General features: G+C 47.0%; 1 protein-coding gene across 4 annotated transcripts in view; it reads left to right on the top strand.

The window, feature by feature from the left end:
• The window catches only part of DNAH10 (dynein axonemal heavy chain 10), a 206,647-nt gene that overhangs the window by 115,212 nt on the left and 77,214 nt on the right, over positions 1-14,221 (top strand). For all 4 annotated transcript variants that reach the window (XM_061602405.1, XM_061602408.1, XM_061602407.1 and 1 more), the window contains 2 exons: positions 548-764; positions 12,870-12,989. In XM_061602405.1, coding sequence (XP_061458389.1) covers positions 548-764; positions 12,870-12,989 — 337 coding nt within the window. The remainder of the gene's footprint in view (positions 1-547; positions 765-12,869; positions 12,990-14,221) is intronic.

A 14,221-nucleotide genomic window follows, 5' to 3' on the forward strand; every position in this document is an offset into this window, starting at 1 on the left:
TACTTGCGTTGCAACAGGTAACATGTTGCCTATTGTTTGGGGTTGCCTTGTACTTGATTTAAGAGTTTTTTTAGTGAATTAATCAAACAAGTTAATCGATTAATGTTACACACACATGGAGCTAATTCAGTTGTGATGGTGTTATATTTACTTGTTTAAACCTGCCATGTTTACTCAGGCCCTATATTTCTCCAGCATTTTCTCTGTTTAATCTCCAAATCCTAGATTCCTGAAGGAGCATTATTTACTGGGTGTTGAATGAAAGTGGTATTATCCTCATTTTCTCTGCCACAGTACATTCGCAAACCACTTCCTGCACAGAAGAAAGTCTTCCTGTTCTGCTTGTGGAGCTTGTTAACGAGGCAACATCTAAGACCTTGCTCATCTCCTTTCTTTAGACCCAGAGAAACATTCACTAATGCTTTCAACTGAATGCCCCCCCTTTCACTGTTAACACAATTCAGGGCAGCATGTCTGGAATTAAAAAAAACACTCCAAAAGATTTGCATAAATATAGTAATTATTGTTTTGTGATTTCATATGTCAGGTGACACAGTTGGGTAAGATGCTGGATGCTCTCCTGGAGCATGAAATAGATGATCCTGACGTGCTTGAGTGCTACTTCCTGGAAGCTTTATATTGTTCTTTAGGAGCCTGCCTCCTTGATGCTGGAAGATCGAAATTTGATGACTTTGTTAAACGTCTCTCCTCTATGTCGACCATCAATGATGAGATGACTCTAGCTAAACCAGGGGAGTTGCCAGGTAGGATACGATCAGTATTGTATGACATGGTTTGTTTCTGAAAGGAACATCTGAGTCCTGCAGCTTCACAAACTTTTTGCAGTTCAGCACAAGTATTCCATAACGGCGAAATGCTAGGATAAGAATTTTAACCCTTTTCCTCTATGCCATTTTCCTCTTTCCAACCCCAAGCTGCTATTAACCTGTCCGGGGGGGGGGATGCAGGGATCTGTATTCCTCCAATAGGCCTAATAGCAGCCTCTGAGGGGCAATTTAAATTTGGGAAATGACAGATGAGAAAGGGAATGTTGGAACATAGTGGTAATATCAGCCAAGGGGAAAGATTGACATCAATGAATACAATGGGGATGCTTGATTATGAATATACATGTATTAATTTTAATAAAGTTATGTGGTTGGTTGGAAATATTTCAAGAGGGAAGAGCTGATATGTCACAGAGGGAAGAACTTAGGGGGGATTGGTTAAATGATTGTCACATGCTGAAATTGAACTTTATAAAAGGAGCTTGCACACAGTGCCTCTTTGCAGTCCCTCTTGGATACTTCCTGGATGTGTTCTGGGGGACTGACCTTGCATATGCTTGTTATTTTTTTAAAAAAATAAAGGCCTACCTTTTTGCTTTAAGCCTGTCTCAGAGATTATTATTTAAGGGACCCCCAGCAAAGAACCCACAGGAGAAATACAAAATTCTCCAACACTTAACATGACTGTTCTTATTTGTGGAGGAGGGTATCCAGAGAGGCAGGGTTTATGAAAATTAAGTAAGCTTTGTTCCTATCATGTGAAGGAGATCTCTCCCAATTTTCCTCAGGTGGTCCTACATCATGTGGGATATAGCGCCATCTAGCATCCAAAGGCAAGAATGGATCGAAGTCAAGACCTGGGGTATCAAGCCCCTCCCACTCCAGTTCATTCTTGCCTTCGTTCGAGGACATTTAGATCTACTTTATACAGTTAGCTAGTTGGTGATTGAGTGTGTTGGGTCTGTTGGTTCTTTCCTTCTGTTCCCTCCCTCCTTCACCCCCTCTTTTTTGTATTTACCTGGGACGTTTGTTGGGGGGATTTTTGGCTTATTTTTAACTTCTTGCCCGTTGGGTTCTAGTGTCTTGTGAGGCAGGCGAGCCTTGGATGGGAGCCGCAGCTGCGGCTCTCCCTCCCAGTCTTACTTTCTTTTTGCCATCGCCTTCTGTTTTTTCTAGGAGGCGGCGGTTCTTTCTGTTGGCTGCCTTGCTGAGAGCTGCGGCTGCGGCCCCCCTTTTTTAGTTTTCCGCCAGCTTCATCTTCCAGGCGGTGGCAGCGGCAGCAGCTTGCCCTTGTCAGTTCAGGCGTTTGCCTGATACGAGCCTCACCTAGGAGCTTGTGGCGGCAGCTCCTCCTTTGTAACTTGCCTTTGGCTCTGTGTTTTTCCAGCCTTGAGTGGCGTTTGCAGGCTTGGCTGCCTGCCTGGGAGCCTGCAGCTGTGGCTCCCCTCCTTGGTTTTGCCACCTTGCCTTCTCAGGCGGCGGCGGCGGCACTTCATTGTTGCAGGCAGTGCTTGGAGCTTGCTCTTGCACCTCCTCCCTTAGCTGTTTGCCTCCCATCCTGGCCATTCCTGATCTGTCTCAGCCGTTGAAAGCACGGAGCCTTCGCCTGTCCGCCATTGCTCCTTCTCCTTCCCGGCCGCCATTTTATTTTTAAGTTTCCCACCCTTTTTGTGGGCCCCATTTTGTTTTACCCCCCTTTTTTCCCACCTTTTCTGTTCCTCATTTGATTGCATTGACTGTATAGCTATTTAGTCAGGCTCTCCAAGTTTTTGGGTTTAAACACCATTATAGTGAAATCATGCAAGGCTCATCTCTGTGGGCGTGTACTAAGCTCTTTCCCCAGACGACTTACTGGCATTGGGACTTTTCTGCACAGCAGCTGCATATTGGGACTGTACATTCTCCCCCATCTGTGGGCGTGTACAGAAGTTGACCACATCACCGCTGCACTGTGCATTTGGGACTGTACATCCTCCTCCACCTGTGGGCGTGTACTACAATACCTCGCCACACCGCACCCCTCACCTCTGTGCGTGTGTTGGTGATAGTCCCTTGCCACACCGCACCCACCACCTCTGTGCGTGTGTTGGTGATATATATACATATATATATACCGCATCTCTGGGTGCGTAGTATGGCGGATCAACACCCAGATGCACATTCAGCTGGGGTGGAACAACCCTGCAAGACCTCGCATCACAAGTCTGCCAAGCAAAAACTGCCCAGGATTCACTCCAAGGCCGTGGCTAAAACTAAACACCTGTCTAGCCACAGTGCCACCAAGCGAACACGTTACATCTGTGTTCCACATTCTGAGGCTGCTAGCCAAGAACGATTGACAGCCCTCTTTCACTCTCCAACTGAGTCATCTGAGGATGACTTCGAGGATGACCGGCCCGTGGTCTGCCCCTCTCAATCCAGTATGCCACACCAGACCAGTGAGCCCCCTGCTGCTGTACCTCAACAGCCTGCTGTGCCGCTACCAGGGCAACCGCCTGCCTCTGTACTAGGACTGCAGTTATCTCCTAAATTCCCTTTGCAGTTAAAGGATATGCTGAGCTTCTTATCACAAGAGCAGTCGAGAGCCCAAACAGCTCCATTGCTCCAGCACAATGAGCAGCACCTTTCCTGTGTTCCAGCTCTGTGTGGCTGTTCTGATGCGGTACCTCCCCGCTCACCCAACCCATTTGATGTTGTTAGAGGCAGGATTGGAGATGAGATTCCTGGTTTGGAGGACCCAGAGTATTCTCTTCAGGCCGAGGGAGATGAGTGGAGTGACAAGGCAGAAGTCAAGGAGGACACCTCATATCGCCTATTTGATGCGGCCGACTTTCTTCCCCTCGCTCGTAGAGTTCTGGGCACGTTAGGTCTTCAGACTACACAGCCTGAATCTACCACTTCTCCTATGAAAGGGGCTAAAGTCCTCAAGTTTCCAAAATCAACGAATCACTACTTCCTGTTCCAGACCCCATTGGCAAACTGGCCAGGGAAGAGTTGGATCACCCGCTGCAGGCACGCCGCTTTTCTATTATGGCTAAAAGACTCTATGCACTGGACCCGAACTTTATGCATCGTTTGCATGTCCCAGGCATTGACGAGCCGGTCTCTAGTTTGGTTTCGTGATCACTCCTGCCTAAACGGGGACTCACAACTGAAGGACCCCTTTGAACGCCACATGGACTACGCTCTGCTTAAAAACCACGAGGCTACCGCCTTCACTATTCAGGTGTCTGCTGCAGCTTCCATCTTTTCAAGAGCGTCTATGATGTGGCTGGATGAACTCTTGGATAATCCTGACCCAGACTCTGTCAAGCTCTGAAAGGGCCTGGTAAAATTACATAAGACTGCAGCTTTCATTGCTAATGCCACATTAGATGCCACCCAGCTGGGACCACGAGCCCTAGCCTCACAGGTGGTAGCTCAGTGTACCCTTTGGCTCAGGCACTGGGACGCTGACTCTACGGCCAAGGGCAACTTGTCAAGGGCGCCTTTCTCTGGGTCCTTACTCATCGGAGACTAAGTCCTCAAGGTGGTCTTGGTAGATCCTAAAGACTGCCGAAGACCAGTATTGGCCACTTCCAAGTGAGAGGATCGTAGGACATTTAGACGTTTCACCCCATATTGCTCCTTTCAGCCCTTTCAAGGAGTGCGGCCTGTGGGACGGGGCCACGACTTTTGATCTTCTGACTTCCGCTCCTCCAAGGGAACCTGGAACAGACAATGCTTCCAGGACAGAGTCCAGAACCAGGGAAGTCAAGGGGCATCAACTTCAGCATATGACAGGGGAGCTCGTCAGCGCAGACAACACTGACGCTTTCCCTGTAGGGGGCAGATTGCTAATGTTTGCAAGTCACTGGTTGCGTCTGACACGGATCGCTTGGGTCAGAGATCTCTTCCTTCATGGTTACGAACTGGAATTTTGGATGATCCCTCCAGACAGGTTCATTCCCTCCCTACTGCCCAGAGTTCGAGACAGACACTGGATCATGCGGGAAGCCATAACTCATCTTCTCCACATAGCGGCTATAGAAACTGTACTACTGGAGGAGAGAGCGCAAGGGGTTTACTCTCTCCTATTTTCAGTTCCCAAGCGAGATCTGTCATGGAGGGCGGTGTTAGACCTCAAATTTGTCAACCGTTTTGTGAAATACCGACAGTTCAAGATGGAGTCCCTGGCGTCAATTGTAGAGGCTCTACACGAAGGGGACTTTCTGGCTTCCATAGACCTGAAAGAAGCATACCTTCATGTGCCCATCTGTCCGACCCACAGACATTTCCTGCGATTTGCCTTCGGCCCCCATCACTTCCAATATTGGGCAATGCCTTTCAGACTCTCGTCGGCCCCGAGAGTCTTCACTAAAGTACTGCTAATCCTGGTGGCTTACCTCCGCCTCCAGGGCATTCACATTTACCCTTATTTGGATGATCTGTTGATTCGGGCGGGTTCCAGGGATCTGGCCTTCTCTCACATTTGCTCCGCCCTCTCGGTTCTGCGCACCCATGGTTGGCTTGTCAACCACAACAAAAGTCAACTTCAACCGACTCAGAGATTGCAACATCTGGGCGCAATTCTAGACACCACACAGGCCATGGTCTTTTTATCACCAGATCGGATTACGGCCATCAGAGAGATGACTTTACACCTCGCATGTCAATCAAGGGCGGACATAATGCTTCTGGCAAGGGCTCTGGGGATGTTTGTGTTGATCATCAACATCGTGCCATGGGCTCGGCACCACACTCGACCCTTACAGTGGGCCTTACTCCCTTTCCAACAAGACATGGCCATGTCCAATCACCGAACAGTTCACCTGCATCCATCTGTGCGGGCCTCCTTCCATTGGTGGGCGACAGTCAAAAATCTCAAACGGAACCCCGTTCCGAGAACCAGACAGAACTGTAATCACGACAGATGCCAGTCTGTCCGGATGGGGGGCCCACTGCAATTCCCAGTATGTTCAGGGTGTTTGGTCCAGAGCAGAAGCAAGTCACAATATCAACTGGCTGGAACTGAGAGCAGTCCATCTGGCTCTTCGGCATTTTCAACCTCTGTTCCTTCTGGGCCATGTACTGATTTGTACGGACAATACCTGTGTGAAATCACATCTGAGCAGGCAAGGGGGCACCAGGTCACAGTGCCTCCAGACGGAAGCTTCTCAACTCTTCGACTGGGCCGAAATACATCTAATTTATTTATTTATTTAGTTAGTTAGTTAGTTAGTTAGTTAGTTAGTATATTTGTATGCCGCTTTTCATCACCAGGTGACCTCAAAACGGCTTCCATAGCAAGAACGAAATGATATAATAAACAAATTCAGAACATACTAATAATTAAAAAAGACTACAACAGTATCAATAAATAGCACCACAAAATATCACAAAACAGGCTGAAATGTCAAATCTTATCTAGTCTGAGAAAGAGGAAAAAAACAAATGCAATGTAAAGTCCTGCCATTGTATAACAGTCCACATCCCTCAAAGAGGGCTGTAACAGATTCCTTGGTCGCAGTGTCTTCCCCGTGTCCAGATAGGCTTGCTTCCATCTCCACATCCTCGGGCTCGTTCAGCCGCTGCTCCCCCCTCTTTATAATGCCTTAAACTTGCTTTTAAAAAAAATTTAATCTCAGCGACTTGTGGAGAGATGGTATTATTCCCCAGGCCATCCCTGCAACTTTTTTTACTTTTTTCTTCTTTGGTATTGAAAGCCAGCACACTCTCGCGCCTTTGCCACAGAGGTTTCTTGAAATTTTTGGCTGCCTCCAACTTGCCCTTTGAGTCTGCCCTCTTTTTCTCTCTCAGACCCTCCCAGTGAAGGTGACGGCTGGCAGAGTTCTGCGAGAGGACAAGCAGCGGCTGGCACAGGAGGAGCAGAGCGAGGAGAAGCGCTTGGCCATCATGATGATGAAGAAGCGGGAGAAGTACCTCTACCAGAAGATCATGTTTGGGAAGAAACGCAAGATCCGAGAGGTACTGTGAGGGGTTGCGCCATCCTGTGCTGGGCTTTGAGCTCTTCTGCACCTTGGAAACTGGGCCTTGCACACAGGGGGCTGGATCCAGCGAAGGGGGCTACACACAGGGGTTGTATCCAGCTAAGTTGTCCTATTAGCGCAAAGACATGGGACGCCCTCACAGAGCTCCAATGGCCAGAGTGGCTTAACAGTCAGTTAATTTCACTGAGAGCAGAACATCTCAGTGGCGTTTTAAACGTTGCGGCCGACTGGCTCAGCAAGGTGATCCCAGGAGAATGGAAGCTTCACCCCACGGTGTTCAGCCTTCTCTAACGACGGTTCGGCATCCTCTCGGTGGACCTCTTTGCCTCCAGTCACAATTACCAGCTACCTCGCTACTTCTCTAGGTATCTGGACACCAATGCGGAATCGGTAGATGCACTGTTGACTCAGTGGCCAGCAGGCCTCCTATATGCCTTTCCGCCGATACCGCTACTGAGCAGGACCCTGAGGAAGCTGCAACGCTAAAGAGTCCGTCTGGTCCTGATAGCCCCGTACTGGCCTCGTCGGCCATGGTTCTCCGATCTGCTCTCTCTTTCAGTGACGGACTCTTGGAGGTTGCCACTCAGACCAGATCTCCTCTCTCAGGGTCCGATTTGGCATCCGGATCCCAAATGGCTCAATCTGACAGCGTGGCATTTGAACAGGGACATTTATTTATTTATTTATTTATTTATTTATTTTATTAAGCTTATATACCGCCCGACTAGCAACAGCTCTCTGGGCGGTGAACATTAAAAATACAATAAAAATAACACAATACAGTATATCACAATACAAAACTGTACAAAAAACTGTACAGTCTAAAATCAAAATATAATAATTTAGAATTAACAGGAATTAAAATGCCTCAGAGAAGAGAAAGGTTTTAACCTGGCGCCGAAAAGATGATAGTGTCGGCGCCAGGCGCACCTCCTCAGGGAGACCATTCCATAGTTCGGGGGCCACCACTGAGAAGGCCCTAGATCTTGTCACCACTCTCCGGGCTTCCCTATGAGTCGGAACCCGGAGGAGGGCCTTCGTAGTAGACCGTAGTGTACGGGCCGGTTCATATCGGGAGAGGCGTTCCGACAGATATCGTGGTCCCGCGCCGTATAAGGCTTTATAGGTAAGTACCAACACTTTGAATCTGGCCCGGAAGCATATTGGAAGCCAGTGCAAACGGGCTAGCACAGGTGTTATATGCTCAGACCGCTTAGTTCTTGTTAGCAGTCTGGCCGCCGCATTTTGCACTAGCTGTAGCTTCCGAATCATCTTCAAAGGTAGCCCTACGTAAAGCGCATTGCAGTAGTCCAGACGTGAGGTTACCATAGCATGTACCACTGATGTGAGGTCCTCCTTACTCAGATAGGGACGTAGCTGGGCTACCAACCGAAGTTGGTAGAACGCATTCCATGCCACCGAGGCTACATGAGCCTCAAGTGTGAGGGAAGAGTCTAAGATGACTCCCAGACTACGCACCTGTTCCTTTGGGGGAGTGTAACCCCATCCAGGACAGGGTATATATCCACCATCCGATCAGAGAAACCATCCACCAACAGCATCTCAGTCTTGTCAGGATTGAGTCTCAGTTTGTTAGTTCTCATCCAGTCCATTGTCGCAGCCAGGCAACGGTTCAGCACGTCGACTGCCTCACCTGAAGAAGATGTAAAGGAGAAGTAGAGCTGCGTGTCATCAGCATACTGATGACAACGCACTCCAAAACTCCTGATGACCACCCCCAGCGGCTTCATATATATGTTAAAAAGCATGGGAGACAGAACCAAACCCTGCGGGACCCCACATTGGAGAACCCACGGTGTCGAGCAATGTTCCCCAAGCACTATCTTCTGGAGACGACCCGCTAAGTAGGAGCGGAACCACTGCCAAGCAGTGCCTCCAACTCCCAATTCCGCAAGCCTCTCCAGAAGGATACCATGGTCGATGGTATCAAAAGCCGCTGAGAGGTCAAGGAGAATCAACAGAGTTACACTCCCTCTGTCTCTCTCCCGACATAGGTCATCAAACAGGGCGACCAAGGCAGTCTCAGTGCCAAAACCAGGCCTGAACCCCGATTGAAATGGATCTAGATAATCGGTTTCATCCAATAGCGCCTGGAGCTGGTCAGCAACCACACGTTCCAGGATCTTGCCCAGGAACGGAACATTGGCTACTGGTCTGTAGCTGCTGAAATCCTCTGGGTGCAGGGAAGGTTTTTTCAGGAGTGGTCTCACTGCCGCCTCTTTCAGACAGCCAGGGACCACTCCCTCTCGTAAAGAGGCATTAATCACTTCCTTGGCCCAGCCAACTGTTCCTTCCTTGCTAGTTTTAATTAGCCAAGAGGGGCAAGGATCCAGTACCGAAGTGGTCGCACGAACCTGTCCAAGCACCTTGTCCACGTCCTCGAACTGAACCAACTGAAACTCATCCAACAAAACATGACAAGACTGTGCTCCGGACACCTCAGTAGGATTAACTGCTATTAAATAGGAGTCTAAGTCCCGGCGAATGCATGAGATCTTATGCTGGAAGTGTTCAGCAAATTTATTACATTGAGCTACCGATGTATCTGCCGTATCTTGTAGGCCTGGATGGAGTAGGCCACGAACCACTTTAAAAAGCTCCCGTGGGTGTGATTCATTCAGGACTGTCTCAGGAAGTTGTGGACACAATTCTCGCACCTTGAAAACAGTCAACCTCTCGTGTCTACCAGAGCACTTGGTTTGCCTTCTCTAGCTGGTGTGACTCTCAAAATGTAAAACCATCTCAGGCTAATGTTCAACAGCTACTGCAATTTCTACATAGAGGCCTGAAGATGGGACTTAAACCTAACACCTTGCGTCGCTACACCACCACCATATCATCTATTCTCTCTGTCACATCTCCTAGTATTCCTATGGGCTCTCACCCACTTGTCAAACGTTTTTTGAAGGGGGCCGCCCTACTGTCACCAGCAGTTTGTCACCACTTTCCTTTGTGGAGTTTATCAAAGGTCCTGCAAGCCCCTTCGATCTGTGCCATTACGACTTTTGGCCTTCAAAGTCCTGTTTCTAGTGGCAATCACCTCGGCGAGAAAAGTCTCAGAGTTGGGGGCACTGTCCTCAGCCCGCCAGCTCTGTATTTTCCATAAGGACTCAGTGGTACTGCATCTAGATCCTTCCTTCTGTCCCAAGGTCGTTTTGGCGTTCCACTGTAACCAGGACATTGTTCTGCCTTCGTTCTGTCCAGATCCTGTCCATCCACTGGAGAAGGCCTGGCACTCGCTACCTGTCTCAAACCCAGGACATACGGTTAATGGATTCACTATTTGTATCCTTTCACTCTCGTACTCTGGGGAAAAAGGTGTCCAGTTCTACATTATCTTGTTGGTTGCGTGCCTGCATTGTGTTGACCTATGAGTCGCTTCAGCTGCAAGTGCCTTGTAACATAATGGCATATTCAACTAGGTCAGAAGCCAGTACGGCTGCTTTTGCAACCAATGCCCCTCTGGCAAAGATTTGCAGAGTGGCTGTATGGTCTACCCCAAATTCTTTCATAAGACATTATAAGATAGACTGTTACGCTTCTGCCGATGCCTCCTTTGGGAGGCGTGTATTACAACAGGTTATTTATGACAAGTAGCCAGGGTGCGTTCCCTCCCTATTAGGGGCTGCTTTGGTACATCCCACATGATGTAGGACCACCTGAGGAAAATGTACCATTGGTATCACCTGAAGGGTGATTTTCTCAGGTGGTCTGATATCATGGCCCTCCCTGTTGGAGGCTATTTGGTGTTTTGGATACCTTGCTAATCACTCTTCAGAGTTATACTGAAGCCATTTAGCCAAGTCAAGACCCTTTTGGAACTGTTTAAAATGCTTATGATCTTTCGGTTATTATTTGGGACAATGTTTCCTTGCTGTTAGGCCCATTGGCCTTTTCCGTCTTTTCAGATATATCTCATTTCGGTCTCGTCACGAATGAACTGGAGTGGGAGGGGCTTGATGCCCCAGGTCTTGACTTCGATCCATTCTTGCCTTCAGACGCTAGATGGCGCTATATCCCACATGATGTCAGACCACCTGAGAAAATCACCCTTCAAGTGATACCAATGGTACATTCTAGCCCTGTCCAATCAGAGACAAGGAGTTTTTCTTCAGCACTTCTCTCAATTTCAGTGTTTAGTCAGCATTTCTGACAGGAATTTTTATCTTCTAACAAGATCCATCCCCTTGTTTCCTAGCACATATCTAGTGAATAAGGGAAGGGAGCCTACCAATTTTTTTAATGGTTGGCTGAGAAAGGCTTTGCCTCCAGCCAAGTGAGGGACTCTGAAGCCAATGTCTTGTCCATTTAGCCCAGTGGCACTGATGGAGCATTCATCTTGGTCTTTCTGACCAACCTCAACCATGCTGAGCAGCAGAAAGAGCTGTATTGGGGGGATGTAGAGTAAGGACTTTGCTACTTGGAAGTAAAGAGAAAATGTTAATATGTTTTTCAGATAATAAGTATGTGAAATAGGACATTGCTAATACTCTGGAAGACAGAAACAAAATTCAAAGGGATCTTGATAGGCTGGATCATTGGGTGGAAAACAACAGTATGAAATTTAACATGGATAAGTGCAACGTTTTACACCTAGGAAAATGAAACCAAATGCACAGTTATAAGATGGGGAATACTTGACTCAGCAATACTACATGCAAGAAGGAGCCTGGGATTATTGTTGATCACAAGCTGAATATGAGCCAACAGTGTGATGTGGCTGAAAAATGCTATTTGGGGCCTCATTAACAGAAGTATAGTTTGCAAATCATGTGAAGTACTAGTTCCCCTCTGTTCAGCACTGGTTAGGCCTCAACATGAGTGCTGCATCCAGTTCTAGACACTGCACTTTAAGAAGGCACTTTAAATTGCTCTTTAAAAAAATGTGTTTTTAAGTTTGTATATTTGTTTTTATTTTTTTTAATTGTTGTAAACTGCCCAGAGAGCTTCAGCTATGGGGCGGTATACAAATGCAATGCAATCAATCAATCAATCAATCCAATCAATTAATCAGGATGTATACAAACTGGACAGGTTCAGAGGAGGGCAGTGAGGATCATCAGGGGACTGGAAACAAAGCCCCTATGAGGAAAGACTGAACTGGGCATGTTTAGCCTTGAGAAGAGAAAACTGAGGGGAGATAGGATAGCACTCTTTAAGTACTTGAAAGATTCTCACACAGAGGAGGGCCGGGATCTCTTCTTATTCGCCCCAGAGTGCAGGACATGGAATAATAGGGTCAAGTTACTGGAAGAAACATTTCAGCTGAACTTCAGGAAAACCGTCCTAAGTGTTAGAGTGGTATGACAATGGAACCAATTACCTAGGGAGGTGGTTGGCTCTCCAACACTGCAGGCATTGAAGAGCCAGCTGGACAGCCACCTGTCAGGTATGTTTTAAGTTGAATTCTTGCATTGAGCAGGGGTTTGGACTTGATGGCCTTATAGAACTCTACTATTCTATGATTATATATTATGTTCCTGCTTGGTTACTTACTGAAAATTGGGTCTTCTTCAATGGAAGGTGAACAGTGCATTGATGCACATGGGACTTTCTATAGAGCATGTAGGAGGAGAAAAATATTGAAAAAATAAGAAGGTTGAACTTAACTCTGAAGTTTCCTTCTCCTCAGTGGATGGAAGTTATGTCTCATCCTTGGAACAAGAAGTAGGTGAAATCAGTTTCTAGGGGAGGAAGTAGATTCCCTGAATTGCAGAACATTCTGCCTCCAGCCGGTGCTACACAAAAGGCAAAAGGCATCTAGATAACATAAAATGGAAACTAAGATTGTGTGTGTGTGTGTACACTCACTCACTCACTCACACACACACACACACACACACACACACACACACACACACACACACACTTACACTCTATTTGCCAGTCCTTTGGGTCTAAATTCCATGCTTTTAATTATTTGGATCATACATAAAACATGATGCTTCTTGGCATCCTATATTGGGTGTCTCCTTTCCCCCGTATTGGTGGCAAATATCTCCAGCAGGTTTGAATAGCTAATCTTTAACCACAAATATGTATCTAAGCATTATGATTTATTTATCTCCAGGGCAACTTCCAACTTTATTTGACTTTCACTTTGAGGGACAATTGAAAAAGTGGGTTCCTTGGAGCAAACTGGTTCCTGAATATATTCACTCACCCGAAGTAAAATTTATCAACATTCTGGGTAAGTGTGAATTAAGCTTCGCATAATTTGGTGGGAGTAGTTAATGTCACCAATTAATCAGTTACAGATTGCAAACCTATTTCTGCCTTGTCCATTGGAAAGGAGGCATCCATGCGTGGGTTGTCTCCACCCATCCTCCAGGACAGGCAGAGTCACATGACAACATTTTGTACACCTAAGCTGGTTCAGGAGGCCCCACTCGTTTCTTCCTTGTCTCATTTACATTCAGAGAAGTTTTCCTCACTCAGTTTTCCCATTAGTATTTTCTTAATATTTTATAGCTTGTTTTTTTCTTCTAGTCCCTCTTTTCTCAGATTCTATGTTCCCTCAGTCAGCATCCCCCTCCTCCCTTTAGTCTGTCATCCCACTTGACATCCTCTTCTTCTCATCCCTGTTTTACTTTCCTGAGGTCTGAGCATGGCTCCAAAGAGAAAATGTCAGTCCCATACATAATTTTTTTTAAAGAAAATCGTGTTAAGCTTATGACGAAGTGTTCATAAAGCACCGTGGATAGTGCTGCTTCACCTGCTGCCTTGAGGGCTGTTGCTAGTCTTCCAGTGTGTGTTCCCACAGTGGTTTATTTCCAGAGGCTATGAAGGATCTTAAGACCATAGTCCATCTGTTAGGCCTCATGATTTCCTGCACTGAAGTAGTCCCATGGGGAAGGTTTCACACGCAACCCCTCCAGTGGCTCCTCTTGCTCTTCCATAGTGACATCATGTGCAAGGCTCACCAGAGACTTCCTATCCCCAGCAACATTTGTATCATTCCATTGGTGGCTGAGGCCACACAGCCTCAGCAGGGGAATCCCCTACAGGAACCCACAAGAACAGTGATGACAATGGATGCCAGTTTATTAAGGTGCATGGCATGCTGTTGGGGACAAGTGATTCAGGAATATTGTTCTCCATCAGAGGTTTCCACAGCACAAACTGACTGGTGTTCAGAGCAATAAGCCTAACCTAGAAATTCTCCACCCTTTATCCATCTTCATACATGCTTCTCAGAACCAACAGACTGGCCAGTGCTTATATAAACTGTTGGGGGTACAAGACAGAGGTCCCTTCACCATCAAGCAGAAGCTGTCCTAAAGTGAGCAGGATGTTGTAATCTCATAAGCACCGTTTGCTTATGCTGAGGGAAATCACATCTGAAAGCTTTATCCATGAGACCATTAATGCAATTTCAGAATGGGAGTTATCCTGCAGCCAGACCCATCCTTTGTTCCCAAA

Source organism: Rhineura floridana, chromosome 19, assembly GCF_030035675.1.
Source record: "Rhineura floridana isolate rRhiFlo1 chromosome 19, rRhiFlo1.hap2, whole genome shotgun sequence".
NCBI classification, from domain to species: domain Eukaryota; kingdom Metazoa; phylum Chordata; class Lepidosauria; order Squamata; family Rhineuridae; genus Rhineura; species Rhineura floridana.